Raw genomic sequence first — 14,271 nt, 5'->3', positions numbered from 1 at the left:
TAGACAGTAGGGATTTATTTTTCCAGGCTGGGGGAGGAAAGAACCAGCCACATGTATCTGCACATCTCTGACACAGACCTGGCAGCCTGTAAAGGCACATTATCCAGTGACAGCAACTGCACCGAGTCACACTGAGCTCAAACATCTTTTACCTGTTAAATATCATGCAGTTGGTAATACCTGGAGAGTGGGCTTGGTTTTGCTTTTTTTAAACAAATGTTCAAATTTTTTTGTACTTCTGTTTTCCTTAGCAGGATTCTCTAGTGGGAATCGTAAAGGGATCCTACAAAAATACATTAAACCTTTTACTATGCCCTAGGATCAGCTCTGCTGCAGCAGCTCCAAGGGTGTGTTTTTAACACTTCAGGCAGAAGTGTCTCTTAAAATAAATAAAATGAAGCACAGGAGAATCAAAACTTGTGAAAAAACATTGAGTTTTTTTCTTTTACCCTTAAACAAAATTATTGCAATTCTCCTGAGTGTGTCCTCCCCAGTTACTAAACACTAACAAACTTAACAGCCTTTGGAGCTGCTGGAAGGGGAGGGAGAAAGAGGATGTGTTTTGTCAAGAGCAAGCACAGGAGACAGGGGGTCTCTGCATTGTTTGCCTCCCACCCACAAACTGCAACTGCTGATATTAAAAACCTCAGAGAAGATGGCAAAAAAGGAAGGATCCAGCCCTGAAGCCAGCAGCTATAATGGCTCTGGAGCACATCCAGGGAGAGGATTTCGTAGGAATCCACCCTGAGCACTGCCCTATGCCCTCCCCTGCAGCAGCATGGCCACCTTAACCCAGCTCCAGGGAATCAAGATAAAACTGGGGGGTTATTTTTTAATTAAACATCAACAGCAGGCACAAAGCACATGCATGCCAAGCTCTGCTGCTGTGGGTTTGGCACTGGGATCAGGCAGCAGCTTTGCTGCTGACACACACAAACAGAATGTGGCTCATCCTCTTCCTCCTCCCCAGCACAAAGGGGACAGAGGAGTGGGGAGGCTCCAGCACTGCCTCTGGTGCTCTAACACCCCAGACAGACTGTGCAGCTCACAGGGCTGAACAGCCCTGAACCCTGGCACTGAAGCACAGCTCGCTTCACCTGCAAACACTTCCATGCTGAATGAGCCTCAACTTCTCTCAGCAAGCCCAAAAATCTCTCCTGGCACCTCTCAGGTTTCCTGCTGCCTGGTCCCAGCCCTTCCCACAATCCCTGCCTGCCCACAGCTGCACACTGGCATTTCAGGCTCTGCTGTAAAACCCAGGAACAATAAAGCAACTGTTGAGCTGGGCAGGTGCTAAAATATTCCAACACCCAAGGCCCTGCTCTACTGAGGCAATTAAAAATCAGATGTATTTATTTTCACTTCTTCCCCCTTTTTAAGGCCATATTACCAAGAAGCTGCTAATTGACAAAGGAGGGCTCCAAGACCTCTGCAGTTGTCGGGAACTCGACACAACTGCTCCACTCAGAAAAAACCTTGGATTCTGCAGATAAGAGCTTTACAAAGGCAGTTACTCACAGCAAGGCAGGGGCCACGCCAGGGAAAGCAGCTGCAATGTTATAAGGTGCTATTTTATTTCCATTTCCACATCCACTGGAACAGCTATTAACTTTATCCACTGGAATTTCCAGCCGCTCCCGAGATTACTTTGCCCAACACAACCCGCTCAGCCTGTCCTGGCTGCAAACACAAATGGTTATTTTGCTGGAAGCCTTCACACCTTTCACTCTTCACATCCACACCTGCAGCAAGCTCTTTGCAGCAGACTTTTATACAGCAAGGACGCTGCTGTCAGTGCAAAAATGACTCTGCCTGAAAAACACTCCCGTTACACCGAGTTTGGGGTTTGCTGCTCTTTTCCAAATAGTTCCCACCCATCTGGTTTATTCCAGAGATTCCTACTTTGCTGAAAGGGAAGAGTGTTCTTAATTGCTTGTGAGTTGTGCATAATTAAATGAAGCAAAGCAAATGCCAGCATTAATTATGAAGTGGGACAGGTTGGTCTTCACCTGAGTCCTTCACCACAGACACTGAATACTGCAGAGAAGCAGAGCAGCCTGAGATGTGCTGACACACAAGGCTGGGTGCCCAGGGTTTGCCCAACTTCCAACCACCCCCACACAGCTCTGCTCAGGGTAGGTCCAGGTCCAGAAGACCAAGATAACCCAAGAGGAGACCTTTGGTTTATTACCAATCTGACAAACTAACTGCACCCTCCCAGCTGCAGAGTTACTCATTCACTGGGGCTGATTCCTCAGCAGACTCACAGAGAGTGTAAGGAAGGCAAGAGCAGATAAAATCCTACAGCAAGTGTACAAGATGGGCTGAAAACACAGATTGTCTGGTAGCTGGGTATCAAGGAATCAAAGAATCCTTAAGGTTGGATAAGACCTCTAAAAATCACCGAGTCCAGTCATTAAGCTGAGAGCAGGGGAGAGAGGATCAAATGAGATATCCTGAGCTGACCTTGGCTGGGACTTGTAAGAGCAATCATGATAAGATCTTGCCATGAGGGATCTTGTACTTTCCTGGGCAAGTACAAACTTTTCAGGAGGCCAAAGACTCTCTCTCCCCAATAACCCAGAGCAGCACATCCCTCCCCTGCTCTTCAGACCTTCCCACTTCTCCCTCAGCTGAGCAGCAGAGCGTGGCTGCAGGAGGGTTGATGGCTATTCTGCAACATCCAGCAAGCCCAGCTCCACTTCCTAAAGCCTCCTGCACCAAGGGCTCAAAACACTGGAAATTACTCTGAGCCAGCTCTCACCAAATTCCCAGCAAGAGCACACTTTAAGAGTTGCTCCCATCTGCAAATTCTGTTCCCTACCCCATGGGGCCAAACAACATAACCAGGCTGGAAAACTGATTCTCAGTGTCTCCTGGAAGCAGAACCAAGACAAACGACTGAGCTGCTGAGGTTGTTTATTTCCTCCAGCTAAGGTGGTTTGGTGGGAAATTGTCTCCAAAAATAAGTTCTAAAAAGAGTATTCAACCCCCACAGGTACAGGCAGACAATAAAATGTTTTGAGAGACAGCAATATAGAAAATCACTGGTGCTGAAGTGAATTATTTACAGCCAACGCTAAGATTTGTCAGAGGTTTCAACAACCCCTTTACACTAATGAGAGCCAGAGTGTGAGACTGGGCAAATTGGGACCTGTTAAAGAGAGGAACTGGAAGCTTTGGAGGAGCAAAGCTGCCACCAGACACCTACAAAAACATGTCCAGGACCAGCTGGTATATTCCCTTTGTCATGTAGGTGGAGAGGGAGATAAACCACCATGACTTGACGGGAAGAGCTGCATGTCTGGGCGGGAAGAGGGAGCTGCTCCCACACCCTCAGCAGAGCCTGCCTGCAGCAGGACTGAGTCTTCCCAAGCCAAAGGTGTGGGACAGCCCCGGGCAGGGTGCTCAGCTCACCATGTGGCCCAGCTGAAGGAGTCCCAGGTGCTCAGGAGCTCTGACCAAGCAGCCACATGGGCTGTGCGTTCCCCCGCCAGGGCAGGGAGCAGCCCCTCAGCCACCTTCTTCCAAGCCAACTGCAATTTAGATAAGAGCAGATGCTTTATTTAAAGCTTGCATATTGAAGATCCCCATACACAGAGCCTGAATTATTCATGGACAGGACCAGCAGAAGCTTTAACACAATAGCACTGCCTCACTCTAGAGGAAGAAAAGGAATATTTGCCTCTCTCCACAAGCTCCCCCACATGCTTTCTCCAGGCATTCTCAACTGCAGCCTGCCAGTAAAGCCCTCTTGGCAGTCCTGGGTGCTGGAACTCTCCTGAATCAATGGCTTCAGACACATCCCATGCTCCTGGCCATCCTCCATGTCCATCCATGTCCATGCCAGGCAGCCCACACCAGAGCTTGCAAGGTAAGGCTTGTCCCCAAGTGCCTCCACACCAGCACCTGTTCTCTCCAGATGTTGTTTTCCTACATTCAATTATGAGGAAGAAAAAAAAAAACAAAACCACAGCTCCTGGTACATCATTTCCAGTATGAAAGACACAGATATATGGTTGTGGGGATTTCAGCCACACCACCGCTCACTCCTGAGAAAAGGATCACCTTTAAAAATGGAAACTTAATTAAAAACCATAAATAAAACCAAATTGGTCATGCTGTTACCTTGGGAGCAGCTGGTGCCATTTGGCCCAGCACAGATGAAGACTCAGGGCTGTGTGTGATTCCCAGCTCCATCCCCAGCCCTGCCTGGCTCCTGGGCCAGCAGGATTCACCCCAGCAAGAGGCACAGTGATCTGGCCTGCTCTCCATGTGCCACACTGCACCATCTCAGATGGCTGCACAAACACAGCAGCTGCTCAGTGTATCCTCAATGTCACCCTGCAGACCCACACTGGGCAAACTCTTCTGTGCCTGCTAAGCAGAATGGCTCCAAAAGAGAAGTGTGGTCTTCTGAACTGGGAAAATAATCTTCTATGAAAATAGTGACTCATCTTATTCTGGATAAAGGTGGAATATACTGTGTTAACACACATTCCATTTATTTGCAGCCACATTTTCTGCCAGAGAAGTAGAGAGAAGTATCCACCCCAGCATTCCTGCATTAATATGAAACCTTGCTCTAAAATCCTAACACGTATGAAAAGTTAGAAAAATCCAGTTCCTTGATTTTTCAGATCCCTCACCCTCTGGCACTTGCCATTTAACACTCAACCCAGTTTTTCTCACTTCTTTTGAGGACCAAAATATATATAGAATAGGGAAAAAAGCCCTAATCCTTGTCACCTTGCCAGGACATTCCACTGCAAGTATTCATGGTACGACTTGTACCAACAGCAGATCCTGAAATACTTCTCTTCACTCCTGCAGACCAGTTGGCACAGCCAACTGAACAAGCTAAGGGGAAGTCTGTGGATCCTTCCAAGAAAAAGCCTGCTACCAAAAAAACCATCATGGAAAGCAGCACATCCCTGCAAAGACAGGCAGAGCCAATTTTCCCTACAGCAAGAGATTCAGAGTGGTTCAGGTTTTCCTTCCTTCTCCCAGCCAGAATTGCTGCACAGGGAGTTCAGATCTTTGCCCAACCACCGAGGGGTGATGACAACTCTTGATTCTGACGTATGTGGAGAAGGGCAGACTGCAACTTCCCAACAAGCTTCTTGCTCAGGAAGCCCCAAAATGCAGAACCATCCCAGCATTCCATTCCTCCCAGCAAGTTACCACTCCACACCTTTTTGCCAACAACACTTGATTCATCCTTAAAACACTGTGCCCATGGTGAAACACTTCACCTCTTGTTCCCTTTCCACTGAATCACAACTAACCACCAGCCTGGTGGCTACAGCAGAACTGCAGCCAGGAGAGACTGCAAACATGCACAGCTGCAGGAAGATCATCCAACAAGCCCAAATGGTTTCTGTGGGATTTCAAGCCTCCAATACCATGTGCAAAGACAGCCTGCAGAGGTTTCAGAGAACTGTCCAGTGAAGGTAACGCCAAAATAGGGGAAAACACCCCAAAACCAGCACACCCAGTGAATCCCTGTGGTTTCCAGGACAGGAAGGCAAACAGCAGCACTCAGCAGGCAGGTGGGCTCAGAGGAGCTGGGAGGGATGGCCCGAGGGCTGCAGCACTCTGCAGTGCCCTGGCTGAGGGCAGGGCAGGGCTGCCCATGTGGGAATGCACACAGAGCTGCATCTCCAGTGCTGCCACACCCCACCTGCACCAGACTTGCAAGCTGATGTCCTGAAGGAGCAGAGTGATCCTGGAAGCTCCTCAGCCTCCATAAGCAAGGGCAGACAGGCCGATTCCTCTGCACTCCCGAGGCAGGGGGGATTGGAAGGGCTCCCCTGTGTGACACCTGCTTCAAAGGGGAGGATTGTCACATGCCCACCATCCCTGAGTGCCAGCTGGGCTCTCAGGCAGGGAACCACAGCAAGGGTCTTCTTTCAGACCCAGCACAGCCCTGTGCTTCCCTCTGCTCACCCCTGTGCAGTGTTGTGGATGCTGTTTGCCTTGGGCTCCCTCCTCCCAGCCCCTCATGCCGAGAGCCAGCTGCCTCTGCTCCAAACCATCAATCCAGCCCAGGAACAAAGCCAAGGCTCTGAGCCTGCCAAGGGGACTCAGCTGCAGCCATCACCACCCTCCCTCATCCAGGCTCTGCTCTGCACCACGAAAAGCCACAGCTGTTTTTTGGGAGGGCACCAATGACCAGCCCAACCTGCTCCAGGGTCTTGGCCACCACCACCACCCAAAGGGTTCCTCTCACAACACTGTTACAGCAGCTCCTCACACCACAAAGGTGAACCAGCAGAGCACCAGAGAATGGATTTTTAAATGTAGAGCTTAAAGATAAACAGCAGCTGGCTTTGAAAACCAGACTAACACCTCCCCAATGGTACCCAATCCAAATCAGTAACTAATTACATTGGATTGAAAATTTCTTTCTTTACTACTTTTTCAAAGAACCCCCCACCCCTTTCTGCATGCCCCCAAAAATGTTCAATGGGTCTATGCCCCAGCATTCTGACACAAGATGTCAACTGAACTGAAGCAGTATTTTTAGCTTTACTATATAGTATAATTTTTGCAAAAGTACTATTTTTTTTGATGTTAAGGGGAAATGGGATGAAATGTAAGTTATTAAAAGAGTTTCTTTTTATAGCATGCCAAAACATCACCATTCAGGTTGAAAATGAGGTACCATGGTAAGCATGTGGATGTGCAACATCCCCTGAGAACTTTGATTAACATTTACCCACATTCACGTGACTTCAACATAAAAATAAGTTTGGTGACTTTGAAACATTTGTAAGCCAAAGGCAGATGCCTGGGTGACCACACCAGACCAGGCATGTGGTACAGCAGACACCAAGGTTTGCAGTTGGGCTTTATTATTTAGTGATACAGAAAAACCAAGATTCATTTTTTTAAACAGCTTATTACTGGAGAGCAGAATTGCTTCTCCATTTTGCAAACCATCAGTAGTGTGAAAAACAAAAACAGGCAGGAGCATCTTACTGAGTCCTCTTTACCCATCTCCCCCAAATTTAGCTAAATTTGACCCAATTCCAACTTAACAGTGTTACTCTGTGCTAAGAAATCAAAGCACTGAGAAATCAAAGTGAGGCAAGGCAGTGAAGCATGCTGCAATAAATTATGGGTTATTAAAAGTGGCATGACCCTCTGTATGTGCAGGTGCCACAGGCATAACCCAGAAGGGCACATCCAGATGCAAAGGGAATTTTGGAAGCTTTTTGGCTCCAAATTCTCATGGGTTTGTTTCTGCTGAGCACCAAGCTGAACCCAACCTACTAGAAAAAAGAGGATCCTCTCTACATTTATTATGCATCCTGCACCCTGAGTTCTTCCTCCTCTTCCCTAACAATAATGATTTTAGAGAAACAGACTCATCTCTGACTCTGCAGTGGTTTTGTTCTTAGCCTAAGTAATAAGCACTAAAAGAATTGTTTTGTGTTTATCTACTGTAGCAAGGCTATTTCACTTCCAGGTCAGCTTTTTTCCCAAACCACTTAACATCAAATGCAGAAGAGAAACTGTGAGAGAGAGCAGAGCATTGCATTGAAACAGAGAGTGAGAGTGATGTCCCTGAAACAGATCAGCTCCTGTGGTTAAAGCATGCACAGCACTCCCAGCCACAGCACTCGCCTGACTTGCACCTAAAAACTCTGGCACCTCCCCTGAGGCTAGGACAGGAAACAGGGACACAGGGAGAGGGAGCAGACAGGAGAAAAAAAAGCAGCTCAGAGAAAGTTGTGAGGGGAATGCACAAAGAGAAACAAAAACAATGAAAGGGGGGAGGAAGAGCAGCAGCAGAGGAAGCGGAGATGGGGGAGGAAATGAGCTCTTCTCACTCCTCCCTGCAGCCCGGGAGCCACAGACCAAACCCAACCACACAGCTTCGTTTCCTATGGTGAAAAAACCAACACAACCAGCCCCAGCAACCTGAGGAACACAAGTGAGGGGGTGGTTTTTTATTTTGTTGTTTGTTGTTTTAAGACTCCTTTAAAGCGCACGACAGTTAAAGGTAAGAAACCAGAAGGCAAAGGTGCCCTTGATTAGCAGAAGGAATCTGAACTGGGGCTGAGCCTGAGCACGGTCAGTACCCAAAACCAGCATCCCACTGCCCAGGGGGCCCTCCCAGCCCTGCTCCCACCCCAAAATCCAGGCAGTACCTTTCGTTGCCCGGCTGGAACTCGGAGAGCAGGGACGGCCGCCGCCGCTGCGGCTGCATGATCGACCCCGGCGCCAGGTGGGACGCGAAATCCCTGGAATGATGCTGGTAGTCCAGCAGTGCCACGTCCTGCAGGAACAAACACAGCACTTGTCAGCCCGCTGCAACTCTCAAGGGAGCACAGAACAACTCAAAAAACCCATGTTGGTATTCTTCCTTTGAAGCACTGGGTCGCAGAGCTGAGTGCTTTGCCCTCTCCAGAAAGTTCCCAGTAACTCCCAGTCCCACACTGCACTGGAATGGTAGCTCAGCCCCTTGTTCAATCACCCTCCAGCCTTTTCCTGGGGCTGGCTCCTAGGAAAGGACCCCAGCAAGCCCAACCCAGCCACTGAGCACCCACACATGAGTTTTTAGCATCCAAGCAGTCCTGATGACAATTGTGAATCCAAGAGTAAGAACAGGTAAGAACAAAATTAAGTCACAGGATACTTTCAGCTTCAATAGTCCACACAGCAGCATGAAGAAAGAAAGAAAGGGGAGGGGGGAAGGACAAAAGAAAAATCACAAATGTTATCTTGAAAATGTTCCTTTAAACACAGCTCCCCTGGGCTGAGCTCAAGGGGTTTGAAAGGACAGTTTGCTACTTATTATGTGTACGTCCCTTTTGTTCCTTGACCCTTGGAGAGTACAGTACAGTATGTTCCTGATTTTAATTAAATAAGAAGCCCTCCTGCTCTGTGCCACAGACTGATTCCAGCAGCAGTATTTTAGGCAGCCACATTCAACTGCTATTTTTTATTTGCAGATAGATACTTGACCAGCAGACTAATCATCTAATTAACTAAGACCTTCAGCAATGGCACAGAAAACCCTGTCACAGAATAACCCTGGTAACACTGACACACATTTACCTTAGAAGAACCAATTCCACCTGGGAGTCTAATTTTGAACAGCTCCCAACTGTAACAAGAAAGCTTTAACTTCCTCAAAAAGAAGAAAGGAATTTCAGGGTCTACAGAAAAAAAATAAATCAATAAATAAATAAGATACACATGCATGCAGCTGAGGTGGGCAGGGGGGTCTTAGCCCCAACAGCTGTAACAGGAATTATTTGATCTGATGTAGTGAATATCAACATGCTCCAGCCCTAGGGAAGGTGGGGAATTGCCCCAGCAAGGTGCATGGCAAAGAAAGGGTTTGGGAGCTTCAACAGCAACAGCCTGAGCCTGGAGATCCCCTCTCCCAAGCTGGAAGTGAAAAGAGCAGCTTAGCAGTGGATGTCATGCTGAGGAGTAGAAGGGAGTATCAATGCCATGTTTGACCATCAGAGAGTAAAATGAGTTTTTCTGGAGAGTCAGGAAGAAAATCAGAGATTATAAACATTCGGCCTGGGACAGCCAAGAAAAGTTGATCACATCCAACCCCTCTTGCACAAAAGCTGAAAATAAAAATATCAAAGGGAGGAGGGAGGGGAATCGTGGTGTCCCATGGGCCACCACTTCTTGCACCTAGAAAGCTGTGCCAGTTTCTGGAATCAGGTTTATTTCTCCCCACTACCAGGCAACAGTGTGGTGCTGCCCCTTCTGTGCCCTGATCAGTGTTGGGAAACAGCAGAACAAGAGGCTCAGCCAGCCCAGAGCTCAGCCTCTGGCACAAGGGGTGTCTGCAGACAGCTCTTGTGACATTGAGAAGGGCATGCCTTGGACAGTGTCCACTTATCCTCACAGGGCTGTAAATCCAGGTGTCTGGGGAGGATGCAGGATGCCAAGACAGAATGTGCCACCACTCCAACCACAGATGGGACAAACACAGACACCTGAAAGGAGGGAGCCCATCAGCTCTTCCAGACCAGCCAAAGCAGAATCCCTGCCTACAAACAAGCTTCCCCACGTTCACACTTGTCCTGGTTTGAAATTAAAAATAAATATTTAAATAGAAGAGTGATGAAGCTCCTGACATCCACCTACAAAACAAACACATTGTGTCTGGGAAGACACACCAACAGGCCCAAAACCAGGACTGTCACTTTCTGTGGGTGTACAAACAAGAATTACCTGTCTGGGAGGCTCAAAGGCTGTGCACTTGAGAAAAAAAAAAAAAAAAAAAAGGCTCTTGCATGTCCCAGGAACCATCTGTTTTTCCTTTTTCCCCTACCCACACTCAGCTGAGCTTTTGCCTCCTCTAACCCCACCAGAAAATGGCTGGTGGAGCTCAGAACCTGCTGGCATGGCCTGGAGGGACTCTGACCTTGCTTACATCCACAGTGGGTTTTACAAGGAGAAAACAAAACCTAAAAATTAGTGAGGAGGATTAAAATGGACAAATTTCTGTGCCTTGTGAAGAACTGTTAAGAGGCACCTTGGAAGCCCTGGCAGGATGTAGGTGGATTAATTGCTCAGGTTACTCCAGTAAATTGCACTGTGAGCTGTGACAGTGTTTTTCAAATGCAAACACCAGAAAGGTTTATGAGCTGCCTGGTGGACTTGGCAGTGCTGGGCTCATGGCTGGACTGGATGATTCTATGGGTATTTTCCAATCTAAATGATTCCATGATTCACAAGAGGCCTCAATTTTCTCTAGCAGAGGTTTGAAAACACCTGCTGGGAGGCACCACTGCCCCTTCCACACAGACACAGGAGCAGCACCCAGTGGGTGCCACCTGAATTCCCCACCACTGAATCACACAGGTGTGATGTAGCCCTCATCCTGACCTCAAATTTCTAGCACCTGCTCATGGTAACTCCAAGACACCTGAAATAAAACAACTAAAGAACCCTACAGCCCCAAAATACGTGTTGCTCCTTTTCCTCTTCATTGTTTTGCTGGGTTTTGCTGAATTCTTTTTTGCTCCTCCTCTCCCTCTCTCTGCATCTCTTCCTGCCTTCTGCAAACCTTCCTCCCTCCCCACAAATCTGCTGATTTGCCAGAGCACCCTCTCCAGACCTTTCACATCTCCAACTGCCTCCTGTAAGGATTTTCCTCCTTTTACACCAACTCTCCTGCTGTTCCTTGTGGTTCAGGTGCTCCCACATGGATTTACTTTGGGAAGCTTTGCAGATTTAATGAATTCAGTTACTGTCATGACAGAAATCAAGGAAGCAGAAAGACCATGGATAGTCAGATCTGGGGGGAGGAGACCAGCACTAGCAGCATTGCCAAGGCCAGGCAGACACCAAGGGTGCCACAGCACCACCACAACCCATCCCAGCAGAGCAGGGCAGCACCAGGGAGATCTTCAGGTAAATGAAATGCTGAAGACCCCAAAGTGGCCTCATTAAAACACACTCCATGCAGAAGACTGAAGAGGTACTTAGGCACAGCCTAAGGGACTAAAAGCATCCTTTGTGCCCACCAGGAAGGCTGGACACATCCCTGCTGCTCCTGTGTGGGTGCTGGGAGGGAGAGCCTGGGAAAGCACCCTGAGTCTCAAGGCTTCTGTGTTATCTCTTGATTTGGGAGTGCAAAGAACAAATCCTTCTCCCCCAATAACCTGAGTCTACCAGGCTCATTTAGATTTGCTAATAAAATTGTTTAAAGCCAGGCTCCTGAACACAGTACTACAGAAAAGCTCTTGGTGACACACAAAGCCCAACAGAATGAGAAAGGAAGAAGCTTCCTCACCACCTCCAGCTTTTAAAATTATTTTAAAGCTTCCAACCTGCTGCCTTACCTACCATAAAGTCTCCAGCAAACTCTTCAGTGCTGTTCCCAACCTGAGGGCAACCCCCACACCAAGCCAACAACTGCAGGCAGCAGTGCAGCCGTTCTGCCTCCCTTGCTTTCTGTTTTGGACACGTGCACTTGCTGCTGTGTTTCATTTCTCCTTGCCCTGCTGCAGCTGCTGGCTGTTGCTGCCTGGTCTCCAACCAGGAGGAGGAAGGGGAGGCCTGGGAGCGATGCTGGACAGCTGTGGGACAGTGGCACCCACAGCCAAGAGCAGCTCTGACCCTGCACATCCACACAGACACGGGCTGCTCCATCCAGATGCCTTCCACAGCTCCAAGAATCAGCCTCTGAGGAGGAGACCTCAGAGACAGGAGGCCTGCAGAAAGGAAGCCTGGAGCTGGTCTTGCAACAGAAAGGCAAACTGCTCCTCCTCTCTTCCTCCCACCAGCAGAAAAACAAGAGCAAACACCCAGCGCTCCTGGCTCCTTGGAAAACAGCTCTGGAGCAAACCCACGGAGACCCAGAGCGCAGCCAGAGCAGAACCTGCAGCACAGCTCAGCAGCCCAAAGCCTGAGACCCGTCCTCAGCTCTTACCACGGCCTCGACCGAGAGCAGCCGGGAGCTGCCGCCGGGTGTTGGTGTCAGAGCTCTGCTCACAAACCACAGGCGCTGGTTGTGCCGTGACACCGAGAGCAGCCGGGAGCTCCCCGCCAGGTTTCGGTGTAAGCCAGCTCTGCTCACAGACCACGGGTGCCGGCTGTGCCGTGACACCGAGAGAACAGCCGGGAGCTCCCGCCGGGTGTCGGTGTCAGAGCTCTGCTCACAAGCCACGGGTGCCGGCTGTGCCGTGACGCCGAGAGCAGCCGGGGTCAGGCACCACATCCGCCAGCTGAGCCCCGAATCACGGCAGCGCTGCACTGCGGAGCTCAGGGTGACACAGCCGCTGCCCTGTCACCTCTCAGGCTGACAAACTGGCCTGGGCACTGCGGACGCTCCTGCAGGAGCACACGCCGGCTCCTCGCCACCTCCGCCATGGATTAGGGCTGCTCCTTAGCTCACCCAGTGCTGTATTGCAGATAATGTTTATTTCCTAACAATGTGCTGCTTCTGCTGGAACCTCACTGAGGCCAATTAACAGCAGTGTGGTACAAATAGTGAGAAAAAACAATGCCAAAACGTCCCCATTTATTCCACTTCTCATGAACTGGCCCTTATCTCATCTCACAAAGGATGCCTGGTCTGTCCCTGCTGCCTGCGAGCAGCTCGCGTGCTGCTCTGGGAGCTGCTAACCACAGGGGAAGTGATGGCTGATGGCACAGGGCTGGTGCCCCCAGACTGTGGCACTGGTGGCACGCAGAGCCACAGCTGGACATTTGACATGTCCACATGGAAAACGTGGTGTCCAAGACATGACCACACAGGCTTGGCTAGCAAAGCCACCCCATCCCGGGGAAGCACAGGGCTTGCTGAGCTTCCTGCACCCCCAGAACCACACAGCCAGCATGGAACAGCAAATCCCAGCTTGGAACATGCCAGGGCCTCAGACCATCCAGCAATTAATTTGTGGGGTGGACAAAGCAGCACAGGCACCACTCTGGTGGCTTTGTCAGAGATAGGGGATGTCACCCATCCCTGATCTGCACATCCTCGACTTTGGAAAAAGAAGTTGCCTAACATCTCTTTCTGCCAGCAGTGAGTGTGACCTATTTTAGCAATAAAAGGAAAAGTTCTCTGGTGCCTGGATACCCCTTGGCACTGGCAGCACAGCATTTGCTCATCAGACCGAGAAATGCACTTTTAGCATTACTGAAGAAAGTAATTTTTACCAAAGCCAATTCTCAAAGGTAAGAGGAAGGGGAAAGGTTTGGGAGGAACCAGGGTGGTAGCAGAGCTGTCACTGCATAAGGTCCAGACACAGCTCAGGCTGTGAGGGGACCAGCGTGGCACAGAACCCACCATGCTCAGCCTCCCCAGCCCAGAGGAACCATCCTCTGCTGCTGAAAACCTCCTCTGAAGTGCAAAGAAGGTGATTATTGACCCAGACAGGTTGTCCACAAGCACAATGCTGTCTGCCCAACTTCCTCCCCAAAACCCTGTGAGGAGCTCAGTGCAGATTTAAGAAAAAAAATATCAGCAACAGAAACCAAACAATAACTCCTCCATAATCAGCTCCCCCATTGAAGATAAGGTCAGTAATAAAAACCTGGCTGAATACATGCATTTTTATCTTGCCTACAGGGATGCAAGATGTGCTGAAAAGACAAACACCCTTATTGTTCTGGGACAGTCTCACTGCCATCCATCTCTCAGAATGCTCTCTCATCTGCTGACTTGGCCTTTTGTTTTAGGAGGTGACCACACTGCGCGTGGCCCCGTGTTGGAAGGTGCTGATTCCTGCTGCCATCCCTGATGCTGCCAGCACTGACAGCATCTGTACCAGCTGCACA

The 14,271-nt window shown here is 49.3% G+C and overlaps 1 protein-coding gene across 16 annotated transcripts in view; it reads right to left on the bottom strand.

Moving 5' to 3' along the window:
* Positions 1-14,271, bottom strand: part of NCOR2 (nuclear receptor corepressor 2) — a 226,524-nt gene that overhangs the window by 136,480 nt on the left and 75,773 nt on the right. For all 16 annotated transcript variants that reach the window (XM_056504273.1, XM_056504279.1, XM_056504275.1 and 13 more), the window contains exon 3: positions 8,160-8,287. In XM_056504273.1, coding sequence (XP_056360248.1) covers positions 8,160-8,287 — 128 coding nt within the window. The remainder of the gene's footprint in view (positions 1-8,159; positions 8,288-14,271) is intronic.

The sequence above is a fragment of the Oenanthe melanoleuca genome, chromosome 15 (assembly GCF_029582105.1).
Source record: "Oenanthe melanoleuca isolate GR-GAL-2019-014 chromosome 15, OMel1.0, whole genome shotgun sequence".
NCBI classification, from domain to species: Eukaryota; Metazoa; Chordata; class Aves; order Passeriformes; family Muscicapidae; genus Oenanthe; species Oenanthe melanoleuca.
This window is presented reverse-complemented; position numbering and strand designations above follow the sequence as displayed.